This window comes from Pinus tabuliformis, chromosome 4_1 (genome assembly GCF_031772625.1).
Source record: "Pinus tabuliformis cultivar Carrire ecotype Pingquan chromosome 4_1, CPIR1, whole genome shotgun sequence".
In the NCBI taxonomy this organism is placed as follows: domain Eukaryota; kingdom Viridiplantae; phylum Streptophyta; class Pinopsida; order Pinales; family Pinaceae; genus Pinus; species Pinus tabuliformis.
In genome coordinates, this window is record NC_142303.1 from 713,710,148 (window position 1) to 713,724,385 (window position 14,238).

A 14,238-nucleotide genomic window follows, 5' to 3' on the forward strand; every position below is an offset into this window, starting at 1 on the left:
GATGCGTAAGCAAACTCGACCAAAAGGGAGAGGACCCTCACCATATGAATAGTGAGTGACTCCGTCCCTTTAGGGGGCTCGACTGATAAGGATGCGTAAGCAGGCTCGACTGTTAAGGAGAGGACCCTTTAGGGGGCTCGACTGTTAAGGAGAGGAGAGGAGAGGGAGAGGAGAGGACCTCACCATATGAATAGTGAGTGACTCCGTCCCTCACCCATATGATGAGTGAGAGTTAAAACCCTCACCATATGAATAGTGAGTGACTCCGTCCCTTTAGGTGCTCGACTGTTAAGGACCCTTTAGGGTGCTCGACCATAAGGATGCGTAAGCAGGCTCGACTGTTAAGGACCCTTTAGGGGGCTCGACCATAGGATGCGTAAGCAGGCTCGACTGATAAGGAGAGGACCTTTAGGTACTCGACCATAAGGACCTTTAGGTACTCGACTGTTAAGGAGAGGGAGAGGGAGAGGAGAGGACCTTTAGGTACTCGACTGTTAAGGATGCGTAAGCAGACTCGACCAAAAGGGAGAGGACCCTCACCATATGAATAGTGAGTGACTCCGTCCCTTTAGGGTGCTCGACCATAAGGACCTTTAGGTACTCGACTGTTAAGGAGAGGGAGAGGAGAGGTACGTTATGCGGGGAAAGCTTTTTCAGGCCCCATTCTCTTTGTTCAAGTCCAGGTGCTTTATGTTCCGACGGAGGTTTTTTCAAGATTCCCTCCCATTCTTGCCATTTTAGTTTGGTGGAGGATGCGTAAGCAGGCTCGACCATAAGGTCCGTCAGGGGCTCGACCATAAGGATGCGCAAGCAGGCTCGACTGTTAAGGAGAGGACCTTTAGGTGCTCGACTGTTAAGGACCCTTTAGGGTGCTCGACCATAAGGGAGAGGAGAGGGAGAGGGAGAGGGTTTCAAGATTAGGGCGCGGAACCACTCCCTCTCCTCTCGATGGAGACGGAGGACGGATACGGGTCCACTGATCAGGATCCATTCCCCTTTCTCTCTCTCAGCCTAACTGGATCCACTCCCCGCGCTTTTCTCTCTGAACCAACTTGATTGATGCGCTGATAAGATTAGGGCGCGGAACCAACTGGATCCACTCCCCGCTCTATGCCCCTCCATACCCTATCTCTCTCTACTAGTTCCATATCTGACTCAATCTCTACTGAAAGGCCACTTGCGTGCGTTTTACGACTACTTCAAAAGGCCCAAGCTGGCTAGATTGAGGGGAAGAAATCGATCTCTCAAAATTGCATAATGACATATATAATATATGGTTTCTCATTTCTTTCTTCCAGTCATGATGCGCTTTAAGGCTCAACCATATGCCCCACCACCCCATAAGCATCTTAGCTTGGCTCAATGACACCTTGTTTTGATTGAGTCAGATGACGAACCAGGCTCCTCATAAGGAAGGGTTACTCTTTCTCCAGGTCTTTTTTCACCAGGTCTATTTGAAAGGGCTATTGGAACCAGGCTCATCTTTCTTAAATAGGGCTATTTCGACAGCGCTCCTCCTTTCCTTCCACATAAGGCAAGCGGTAGCAATCATTTCCAACTGGTGCTCATTCCCAAGCGGTAGCGATGATAATAATGAGGGCGAACGGAATAGGGCGGATTGAATGGCCTAAATCAATGTCCTCTTTGTGTAGAAGTTGCCTGTGCCGGTGATAACGCCTATTTTGGAATATGTTGAAGTGGTTGGTGGTAACGCTCTTCTCGTAAGACTCATCAAAAAGAAATTGATTCACTTGATCGATGCCTCTCCCGTAAGATGGGTCATTTTATCAGATTGTACTGGGGATATTATATAATAGCCCTTGCTCAATGGGAATAGTTCTATCTTCAAGTATAAAGAAATAAAGCTAAGCATTTAAAGCATAAACACTTGTATTGATACCTGGATCAAGTTACCTGGCATATACTGGGATGGCCTCCAGCGAGTACCGGAAAAGAATCATCACCAGCGAGTACTGATAATGCAGGGACACCTATATTTGGTACCGGCATCTACACTTGTATAAACACCTGAAACCTACCTGGATCTACTATTAGCCATCAGCAATGACCTTCTTTCTGTCTTTCTATGCTAGGCTACGTGGTAAGGCTATGTCGGGTGACTATGTTGGATGGTTCGCTCGCTACTGGTCTGGTCCCATCGATAGTAACCACTTTATACTCTAAGGGTGGGTTGCACTAATAAGAAAGATTGCTTCCATATGCCAAAATCCAATAATAAAGGAGGCTAGCTCCAAGAATAGGTTATACCGCTTTCTAGCTGGCTTTCATGGCAGATGGCTGGTATGAATGAGCTCACCAGCTGGGGCTTAATCAATGGAATCAATTCATTCATATCACATCAATTATCAATCCCATTCATTCTGGCTGGCATCACTAGCTTGGTCTTGCTATCTGGTCGTTATCTCGCTTGCTGGCTAGTGGATCCTGCTGAGTTTCAGTGATCACAACCTGCCCACCTTCTTTCCTTCTTACTTACCTTCCCTTCTAAGCGTGCATTAGCTATGTGGGTAATTATTTCCTTATGGTTAGTATGAAGAAGTATATACATGAAAAGTTACCATATGATGATATATTCTGCAGAGTTCAATCTTATGAAGAAGCCTGCCAAAAAGCACATAAATTATCTCATGACATGCATCAACATTTCCTTACTTTAAGGAAGAAAGAAAAACATCTTTGTCACTCATTCTTTAGAAAATAGTTGGTGCACCCAAAGTTACATAGTCTACTACATCCAAGGCACCTATAGTGATTCCGTATGAGGATTTAGGAGAAATGAAGAAAATAATAGTAGAAGTTGCTGATGAAATTTTGAAGGACATTATAGAGAAAGTTGCAACCACTACCATAATGCAACAAGTATGGGATAATTTCATATTGTCTATGACTAGTATTTTAGAGGAACAAAAGGTCCTCAAATCTACTCTTGATAACTCTACTCCTGTGCAACATCCACAACAACATATAGATATTTCTCCTACCAATGTTGGTACTGATTCAATGACTTAGTCGATTTTGAACTTATATTGAAAATTCCTATCAATACTCTTCCTAGTGACAATTCAAAAAATGTGATGATGGCCAACTCTTTGTCCACCAATGAAATGGAGTATATCCCTCCATTGTATTACTATTTCAGCCCTTAAAAGAAACCTATAACTAAAAGGAGTAGAAAAAAGAGAAACATGGAAGGAGAAAAGGAAGACACAAATACTCTACCTCATTTAGTCGAGGATGGTTCTTAGTTAAGTGAAGAGAAGACAATTGAGTTGGCTCATTCTATTGGAGCCTATGCAAATGCTAATTTTTGGTATGTTACCAAATAATTAAGGATTATTGAGCAAAAATATGGCAAGATTGCAAAGTTGGAACGACAATTGTCTAAGAAAGAGGAACATTTTCAAGAATAGCTATGACAACAAGATGGTGAGTCTCATCAAAGGCAAACCCAACATATTGATGTATTGCAACAAAAATTAAAAGATTAAATCAACAAATTACAACATGAATTTGATGTCTATGATAAGCAGAAGGATACCCAAATAACTGAACTTCAATTGAAAGTCTGAAGCAACCAATAATGTAGTTGACCTAGGAAAGTTTAAGCAAGAAGCACTTGAGGTCAACCAACAATTCCTTCATAAACAAGAATATTTCTACAATGAGCTAAGACTTGCTCAAGCTCAACAAAACTTGGTAAATGGATTGCTTAATGAAACGATTGACAAAGAAATGGAATATTAAGAAGTTGACAGGAAATTAACCCAGCTAATTGCCTGGAAAAATGTAGAGGAGAATCATACCCGGCCTACCCAAAATCAACATGATGCATAAGAAGCAATTCTAAAATCTTGGAAAATTTTCTTGCATATTTGCAAAGAACTAGTAAAAATTGTAGAACACAGTTGTTCTCCATTGGGACAATCAATAATGTAGGTGGTTAAAGAGACTGAAATATAATCAAATATTTTTGAGGACAAGCCACTTGAAGTCGATATTTTGAGGAAGAAGGTGCAAGAATATAGACTAGTGCATTGAAGTCAAATTGAGCAAATGCAAAAGATTGACCTGGATTCTATTTGGAGATATTTGGTCAAACCTCAAAGTCATATTTGTTGACCAAATTAGTTATTGACAAAATAGTGCAAGAATTACCATCAATTGAAGCACATGTGTTCAAATGTCAGGTCAACATTACCAGCAATCGAAGCTTCCTAGGGTGTTACCTCCACAAGCTAAAGGCATATTTTATCCCAAAATCATAACAAATCTCTACTTTTCTATTTTTCTTTTCAAAGTTTCTAGTGAGAAAACTTTGATGAGATATTTATCCTTTATTTTGTAATATTATTTGAAGGGAAGGATGAGTCTAAACAAAAGGATTATGATTTTTCTGAAGAAATAAACTCCGCACTGCTGTAAAGTTGACCTTTTCTTTAATATAATTCTGGACCACAAAGATTTCAAGTTTTAATGAGTTCAAGTGATTATGGTACTGTTGCTCTAATTTACTTATTCATTTTATATTGAAATCAAAATGCTTTACTCTACTTTATTGCTTTGGTATTATAGTTATTGTTGGCTAATAACTTTCATTATTATTGAGGCATTAAGGGAAGAATACACATGTGAACACTGTGACTGAATGCATATTCATTTAACTATTTAACTGAAGTCTAATTTCATATATAATCGGTTCCTTTCAATCGATAAGTGTGTAGATATGCATCACATACTTATGACTAAACATTTTGTTTCACATACATAAGCTATAATACCTAGGATATAATTATCTTAGTGAGATATAAGTAGTGGTAGAGTAGTTATCTATATTTCTTTTATTATGATTAAATTATAAGATTCATTTACATTGTTTCCTTTTAAATTCATTTTATTCATAATCCTTGCAATAAGTCTTCATTAATGGATCAAATTCCTTAAGTGGCAACTGGACCCACACACCAGTTGAAATCACTATATCAAATGGAAAAAGGGTCTAATTAGGATTATGACTGGGCGATTTATCAAACGTTGATATTGTCAATTTTGGCTGTCAATACATCCCAATGGTATGATGTTCAAGATTGGAATTATATCAACTCTATTCTTATTTATAGGAAGATTCTTGACAATTTCATTGATTCTTCTCTTGGTTCTCGTGGCTTATTTGAACCAACCATGATTTTTCAAGTCTATTTTTCATCGAATATAATCAATTCACTAATTTAGGTTCAATGTAACTATAACTTGCTCTTGAATCAATCAAAATAGCAATAGACCGATTTATAACTTACATTCCATCTTAATCATACAAGCTTCGTGCTTTTCCTGTTAATCATCTAAGGATGCATATATCCTTGGAATATTTATCCCATGTCTTCCACTATTGTATCCTTTTGAATGCTACCCATGGTCCTCATTATGTCATCTCTATGAGGGAATCATTATACAAGTGATTTCCTTTACATCCTCAACTTCTGATTGGTGGTGTTCCTATTTTTCCTAACGGGCCTTCCATTTGGATTTGTTTTGTGCATGATTATTTTGTTGATATATTTCAAGGCTATTGCTTTTGAAAGGTGGTTGAAATCCTTTCTTTCTCTGATCTAGCCTCTCCTTGTTCTTATCCCTTCAAGGTTTTTGATAAGACTCTTTGCCTTTGTTTTGCTTATACAAGTATTTGGCCTTTCTAATGGTTTCATCCAAATTCCTAGGCTCATCAAATTGAATCTTGTCTTTATAAAATTATAGTTTTCCACATAAGAACCTCTGAATTTTTAATTTCTCCTCCTTGATAGAGCCCACATACTTTAAAGACTCAAAGAATTTTCTTTCATACTCCTCCACGGTCATGCTTCCCAATTTGAGTTCAAAAAACTCTTGCATGTTCTTATCATAGGAGTGCTATGAAGGATATTGATATTGGAAATATTTATTGAATTGCTTCCTAGAAATCATTTTCTTATCAACGTATTAGAATTGCTTCAACTTATCCCACAATATAGAGGATTTTCCTTGCAAATGGTATATAGTTATTCTAGCTTCCAAGTTAGATGAGTATCTATGCAATTAAAAGTACTTTCTAATTCCAAGTAACCAACTCTTCTTCTTTGATGTCTAACATTAGACATTTTTGGGTTGCTCTTGGACTCTTCATATGCATATAACTTCTTGGATGAATGAGTGATGATATATCTAAGCTTTGTTAAGCACTTCATGTGTGCATATGTTACTGTCATCCCTCTTTGCATGAGGTCTCCTTCCTCATATCTTGAGCCTAACCCATTCTTTATTTGTTTTTGTAGCTGATTTAGATAATTGAGTGTTATCTAATTTGTTCCCATGTCCTCTTATTATTCTTTTATTGTTAGCCTAATTGATTACATATTTCTCTATAATATTTCTTAAAAATAAACTTTACCATCTCTTTTTATGTTTTCAGATTTCTAAATTTATAATATTTAAAAATAATTATAAACACCAACCATTTTTAATTTCAATGTTACTTCAAGTTTCTTTAATTTTGACTATAACATTGTCTTCAAATTTTATCTCAAGCGTTGTAATTTGAATAGTTATTTTTTTTAATATTTTTAAATATTTTTTTTAAAGTTATTTAATAATAATTTTTTTAATATTTATTATCTATTATTTATTGATAAAAATACTATCTAAAATAATATTTTATTAATAAATATATTCATTAGAGGTAAATATATAGAAATACATTTTTATCAGAGTTTGACATATATATGTATGAAGGATCATGAGGGGGAATTTCGCTCGTGGAAAGATAGTAAAACCATTAATAAAGAATTGAGTCTGATGGCGAATTTTCACAGGATGAAATTTACAGATCGATTGACAAAGTGAAATGTAAAATAAATAAATTTGATTATATAAAAGAAAACATAACAAAAATAAAATTGTGTAATTTCTCATGTTCTAACCCAATAGCCTGAGTCATCCAATGAAATTTACGGTATATATATCGAGTTAAAGTTTGCTTATTCATTAATAAAACCAGTCATCATACAGAATCTAAACCAATTCCAAGTAGTGATCAAACACCCTTCTTCTGACTGATGAAGATTCTAAAACAATGTAGTGATCAACACCCCTGATCTGACTGGTGAATCTCTGGGTGAAGATTTACTGTGAAGGCAATGATGTTACATATCATGAATCTGACCCATGGCAATTTCAGCTGGAGAAACAAAATAGCAATCATGAATAGCAACATAGCTACTGCCATTAATTGTTAAAAAACATGAAAAACGATCAATAATATGTTCCTCACTTGGCTGAGAAACATTATGAGAACCATATTTCCCCTCCCTTCATGTGAATCAGCAGGTTATCTGAAAAGAAACATCCTGTTGCAGATCACCAATGTGAAGTTGATGAGAACCTAGTGGCACCTTTCTGGTTCCAGTCTTGTCAACAACGCTGAGGTCCTTGCAAACATTATGTCTGAAATGGACTCTTTTTGTGGCTCCTGCTTGGACATGAATCTTTCTGAATCCAATCAGTTGCTTCGTTGGGGGATTGAGTCGATTACTGGATGGTGGTGTAGAGAATAAAAACAATACTTGGCTTCCATCTCTAGAACCAGCATTCTTTACATCAACAGCAAGTTTCAGGGACAAGTGCTCACATTTAATGTGGGTGACTCTGACAGCCACACAAGGTTTTGATTTTGTCGGACAACATGTTCTGCGTCCACGGGTGGGAAGAGAGATGACCTTGGGTGCATTAACTATAGTGTGCTCGAATTTTGTATAGCTTAGTCCATCACCGAAATTGTACACAGTTTTTCCTGTATAAAATCTGTAAGTCCGGCCAGGGTAACCTCGGGCAGGATCTGGTCTCATGTTCATGTCAGTCATGGGGACTTTGGCAGCGAACTCTTCTGGGTACCAAGTCACAGGCAGTCTGCCACCTACAGAGAGAAAAAATTGCCTTAATTGGTATGCATTCAGATTTATACTTACAAAGCACCAGGAAAAAATTATCAGGGCTGGTCCCAAAATTTGCAGAAAAATTTTGGTATGTGGGGATTCTGAAAATTAAGAGGACCTATTTAATAACCCAAGTCTTAATAATAATTCAGTGATTTGAGTCGAGCCGAGGTGTGGTGGGACAGTCTGTTATCTTCCTTTCTATCTAGGTTGGAATTTCATGCTACGAGGGGAAGTGTGGTGGGGACAGTCTGTGATCTTTTTTCTATCCCGGTTGGAATTTCATGCTATGACACATTAACAGGGTTTTTGTTTGTATGCGATTATGTACCTTGATTGAATGTGATTATCTACCTTGATTCCTCAGCAAAGCAGGTGAATATGGCTTACCTGGATTGTATTTTCCAAATATTACATCTGCAATGGCTGCTCCTCCAGCTTGTCCCGGATAACCCACCCAAAGAATCCCTGAGATCTTGTTAACATTCTTTGCGAATGTTATGTCAAATGGACCCCCTGACATAATCACAAGAACTACAGGTCCCTTGGCTGCGTCGGTAACTAGGTCTACGAGCTGCTGTTGCAGTCCTGGTAACAGCAAACTTGTTCTGTCTAGAGCCTCTGCTTCCAATGACAAGTCTCCACCAACTATTAGCACTGTTGCATCTGCATTGCTGGCTGTCTGGACTGCCTGAGGTATTGACTCGTTTCCCGTGCATGCAACGTTTGCACAGCCAGCTGCGTAGACAGTTTGAGTGTAAGCTGAAAGGCCTTGAAGGGGCGTTGTGTACCTACATGGGATGCCTGCCAACAAGATTCTGTAAGTTTCAAGAGTGTTCAGTAAATCCAGACAACTATCTGATGAAGAAACCATTAAAGGCCACTCAAAACGCATCATTTGAGTTACGGTCAAAGTTCTGGCCGATTTGCTCCCTTTCTCGATTGTCAAGGCTCTGGCATACTCAAACAGCACCATTTTTTTTTGGAGATTTGAGTTGCAGGGAAAGCCTGGCCAATCTATTCACTTACTCCTTTTCAAAGTTTTGAGACTACGCTACACAAAACTAGAAGTGATAAATTGAATATAAATGCGGTACTGAATCAGAAACTTACATTTTATGGTTTTGTATAATTTTTGGTGTTTTTTTATTTTATTTTTTTTATTTTTTATTTTTTATTATATATATATAAAAATAATATGTGAGAATAAACCCTAAAGAAAATAATTCGTTTTTGTTTGTTTTTGAGATTACCTTAAATTTCAGTTAGGATTATTATGTTCGATTTATGTATAGGGTTCAGGCATGTTGATGGAAGGCATAACCTCTTTATTAGAGTTGTAAGCTTAAGGTTTTATCATTATTTCAGGTATAAAATTAAGGCATATGGGTTAAAAAAGGTGATATTTTGATTGAGTTTTTAAGGTGTTTTTTAATAGATATAAATTGGGTAGTTTTTTAAATATAAAAAATAATTTAAAATATAAATAAATATGTTTTATTTATTTATTATGATATAAATGTATATATTATGCATGAGATTTTTTGTTTGTGGGACAAAGGACTTATTTTTATTCAACGATTTGATTGTAATATTTTATCATTTTAGTTTTGAACATGTGATTTTTAAAGAAGAAAAAGAAAACACAGGCCTTTGACCATTAAACCTACTCAAATTGTATCAATCATAATTAATTATTTACACATTTTTAATCATTTACTTTTATTTAGATGATATATTTTAAAATTATTATAAAATCCTAAAAACAAGAATGAGATTAAAACTAATATTCCTACCTAGAAAGAGGAAATTGAACACAGATTTATCTACAATATTTGGTCGAATTCCAGAGTAGCTGGCCTAAATTGAGGCGTTTTGAGTAGCCACTATGAAGCTCCAAAATAAATGGGCATTGGGAGAATGAACATGCTACATACCGGCATAGTTTCCGATCATTGTTGCAGTGACATTCGCATTGGGGCCAATGACAGCCAAGGAGTGGACCTGGTTTACTGCCAATGGCAATTTACCATCATTCTTTAGCAGCACTATCCCTTCCCTCGCAGCCTCGAGAGCCAACTGCTGATTAGCATCAGTGCACACATCATTAGGTCCAAGATTCCCATATGGCTGCTGAGCCGGGTTGCCGTTGAACCAGCCGAGGCGCATCAGCACCGTGAAGATATTATGCAGAGCTATATCAATGGAAGTCTCGTTCAGTTTGCCTTGTTGCACAGCTGATTGTGTGTACTGAGCTAGGAATGTCCCGCAGTTGAGATCGAGACCTGTTATATCCAGACATGCCAATTAATTATGAAAGTCTTTCACAATAACAATTCGAATATAAAGGATAAAGTTTCTAGAATCTTCACATTCAATAGAATAATGTCAGAAATCTTGAAAACCCTATTTGGATTGGATTGTTAATTTGAGTTTAATTTTTTGTGATTTATATTACATGGATGAAACCTTATTTGGATTGGATTGTTAATTTGAATTTAAGTTTTTGTGATTTATATTACATGGGTGAAATTTTTATTGAGAAATTATATTGAATTTTTTTGGATAGTTAGTATGATTTATTGTCAAGATTTAGATGATGAACTATCCTAGTTGATTTGAAACATTGACTTAAATTTTGAAAAACTTCTTCAAAATTAACATCTCAAAATTAACATTTCAAATTTAAAGAATTAGATTTTAATGATTTAGACCAATCCATCTGAAAAGATCACTTCCCATCAACTTACTATCAAAGTCTAACCCCAAAAACACAAAAAGAAAACTTGATAACCTCCCGCCAAATCTTGGAAAAACTTAATCAAGACCAACATTTCAAATCTAAAGAATTAGGTTTTAAGAATCATTGAATTAAATAGAATGATCAAGCAACTAACCAAATTTCAGAAATCTGAAAACCCAGTTCTGATTAACATGTGAGGCATTGTCTACCATGTACCTGCATTTATAGCATCGGCAACTGCGTCTTGAGGAGTTGCCCCATAGTGCTGTTGGTTGTAGAATACAGAAACGGAGTCACAGTCTGAGACAATGTAGCTGCAAATTGAAGTCATGAAACCTTAATCTTTGCAGTTTCATACGTAAATAAATCAGTAGGTAGCCAAATTCAGTTCCGAGAGAAAAAGAGCTACCCGTTCAAGTTCCAAGCGCCTCTGATGGTGCCTGCGAGCAGATTCCTATCGGCGCAGGTGGGGACGCCGTTGACCTGATTGTAGGAGCACATCACGCTGGCCACGTTGCCATCCAGCACACAGCTCTTAAATGGCGGGTCGTATGTGTCCTTCAGATCTTGTTGCGTCACGATGGCATTGAACGTGTAACGCTCGACCCCATGCCAGTTGTCCACGTCATAGGCCGTGTAATGTTTGCAGCAGGCCGCCACCTTCAACTGGTTAGGGTCACCACCTTCGGTTTCTTGGAGACCTTGGACGTAGTTGGTGGCGTACAGGCTGGCGACATGCGGGTCCTCACCAGGTGTCTCCTGCCCTCTCCCCCATCTCGGGTCACGGAAAATGTTCACGTTGGGACTCCAGAATGTCAGCCCTGCCTGTCCCGCGTTGTGCATAGCCCGCGCCTCTGTTGATACCACCTGCACAGCACACTCGAATTAGCGCTTTTTCCCGTAACTAACACGCAAAAAGCACCCTTTCTCCGAAAATTACGTTCAAAATTTGAAAGCTTGGCCCTCAAAATTGGGCCGATTTTCGTTTTCAGGTCCATTTTGGGTACCCTCGCCGGGCCAAAACACCAGATTCTCGTTTTTACGGACAAGGAACACGATAGCCATTATCTATCATTGGAATTGATTTGATTCCAGCGTGGACCTTAGATGCAGCCACATCCAGCCCTCAGAAGGGCAGAATTCTGTGGCATTTTTTCTGCTTGTCACAGTATTTAGAAAAGCTAAATGTTTGCCTACGCCCCAGGAAAAATAGATTTATAAGAAACAAATGATCTTGTTAATTTTTTTTTCAATAGAACTATAAATTAATTTTAATCAGTAGAGTGATATAAATTAAATAATTGGTAAATGAAAATGGATTAATGATAAAAACATTCATCAAATATATTTCTTATATTGTTCATATTAAAAAACAATAAAAATAAACTAGAATATAAATTTATTTAAAATTATTATTAAATATAAAAAGAATTAATATATGAGTTAAATAATATTATTAGAGATTCCTTATTATTTTGTCATAAAAATTTATAATATCTAGAAAAACTCTAAAACATTAAAAACATTAAAGAATTCTTAATTTATAAATAATTATATCTAAAAAATTTCTAAAACTTGTTACCAATAACCAAACACATTTTAAATTTGTAAAAAACTTCTGTTCCAATATCATATTTTATTAATACTATACCAAATATAACATTTCTTTTTAATTAATTAAATGTAAAAATAAATAAATAATTTTTTTCCTTAAATAATCTTTTAAATATTTTAACTTATTTAATAACTAATAATTAAATCTAAGGAAACAGGACCAGGGGCATCTGGCAGGAGTGAAACCCTGCTCCCTTACGGACCACCAGCGGGTTATTACATGTAGCGTGGTTTTCCTTGATAACGGTGATGAGTCAAACCGACATTCGCGGATAGCAGCCAGAGATGGCTGTCCTCATTGTTGGTTTCACACCTGAGTTTAATAGGTTTTGCCACCTTCGGAAAAAAAACACTAATAATTAAATCTAAATATTAAAAACTTATTCAGAAAAGAAAACGCCTACCGCCATAATTATTTAAATAAAAATATAGTGAAGTATTGAACTAAATGCGCCTACGGCCATAATTATTTAAATAAAAATACAGCGAAGTATTGAACTGAGGCATGAATGAATTTGAACTATAACATCAGTCATCTTAATTGTCGGACTTTGAAGTCGTAAACATTTTTTGACATTAAAATGTATCTACATTTATAGTTTAAATGGTTGCATTAATTGGTAAAAGATCCTGTAAATTCGTTACGATATTCTTGACGGAGTGAACGGAGGATTCTCTATTCGGATGTTTTATTCATCTAGTTTGCAGGAGTAAAGCCAGGAGAAAACTATGGCCAGAAGCAGATCTGAGTTAAAATGTAACTGAACTACAGTAGTGAACGTGAAAATTGTTTTTATTGCAAAATCCTGGTAGCATCTAATAAATTTATTTTCCATTAATGGATATTTGTATGGCTATGGATGAGATTATTTTTAAATCCAAAATTTTAGGGAGAGCAAAATTTTGGTAGTATCTAATAGATTTTTTTTTTCATTAATGGATATTTGTAAGCTCAAAGATGGGATTATTGTAAATCGATTTTAAACACTAAAATTTTAGAGGGCGGAGTTGGTAATAGGACTTGTTTTTATATTGCTTATATTTTTCTATACTATGAGAATATATGGGTGAGGTGAGTGTTGCCTCTAAAAATTTGAATTCCAAATAAACTATTTTTACAAATTGATTCCAAACACTAAAACTCCATAAAACCAAATTGATAAAGAGTATTATAAAAACCAATTAAAAGCAACATAAATACCATCTACAAAACTGTGCAAATACGAACCCGGCCGATCGCTTTCCACAGAGAAGTATTGAAGGAAGCAGCGGTGAGAATAACTTGTGGAAAACTGGTAGCTCCAAGAACTGGGCCACGGAAGTTTGTTCCTGGACCTAAGTTGGACACGCCATGCAAAGCCTCAGACCACCATTCATAACTAGGAATCCCCAGGCTGGGAATGGCGGCGGCGCCATCCACCAGCTGCTGCACTTTATCCTGCAGAGTCAGACGTCCAATGAGATCCGTCACTCTCTCTGCAACCGGCAGTGAAGTGTTACAGAATGGAAAGTTGCTTTTCCCGGTGCTGGGATCGCAGGGGAAGGGAGCAGCCGAATGAACTAAGGATGATCGGCCATTCAGAACTATTCCTATCCCAACGCAAATCAATACGAGAAACAAATTCTCCATGAACCCGATCGCAGAATTTTGCTCGGATCCTTTTTGATTCCCGGCTTTCGTTGTCTCCCCGAGGTAGGACCTTGTGAAATGGGAGCTGGGTGTCTCTCCAATTTATAGATGGAGGTTTCGGATCACGAAAGACAACAAACATCAGTTTTCTTCCGCACGCCATTCGCACTGCTCTGCTTCATCGTAAATTCGACATCGATTACGATTCCCCCACTTTTCTCCGTGCAAACGGACGATCTCTTTTCCCTATATTGTTCCAATTTCGTTTG

General features: G+C 37.0%; 1 protein-coding gene across 1 annotated transcript; it reads right to left on the reverse strand.

Moving 5' to 3' along the window:
• Positions 1-7,347: 7,347 nt before the first annotated feature.
• On the reverse strand, positions 7,348-14,014 carry LOC149178125 (beta-xylosidase/alpha-L-arabinofuranosidase 2-like). The gene is made up of 6 exons (XM_089423546.1): positions 13,568-14,014; positions 11,135-11,592; positions 10,942-11,039; positions 9,920-10,267; positions 8,373-8,786; positions 7,348-7,963 (listed from the first exon to the last, which is right to left on the reverse strand). The coding sequence occupies exons 1-6, from the start codon at positions 13,967-13,969 to the stop codon at positions 7,371-7,373; spliced, it is 2,313 nt and encodes a 770-aa protein (XP_089279672.1). The 5' UTR covers positions 13,970-14,014; the 3' UTR covers positions 7,348-7,370.
• Between the last annotated feature and the right edge of the window lie 224 nt (positions 14,015-14,238).

What these genes read in the sequence shown, in the direction of transcription:
- LOC149178125 (XM_089423546.1), bottom strand. Translation starts at nt 13,969, where the DNA reads ATGGAGAATTTGTTTCTCGTATTGATTTGCGTTGGGATAGGAATAGTT. An exon ending in GGCGCTTGGAACTTGAACGG is followed by an intron (nt 11,040 to 11,134) that starts GTAGCTCTTTTT and finishes TTCAATTTGCAG; the next exon opens with CTACATTGTCTCAGACTGTG. An exon ending in ATTTGGAAAATACAATCCAG is followed by an intron (nt 7,964 to 8,372) that starts GTAAGCCATATT and finishes TTCTCTCTGTAG; the next exon opens with GTGGCAGACTGCCTGTGACT.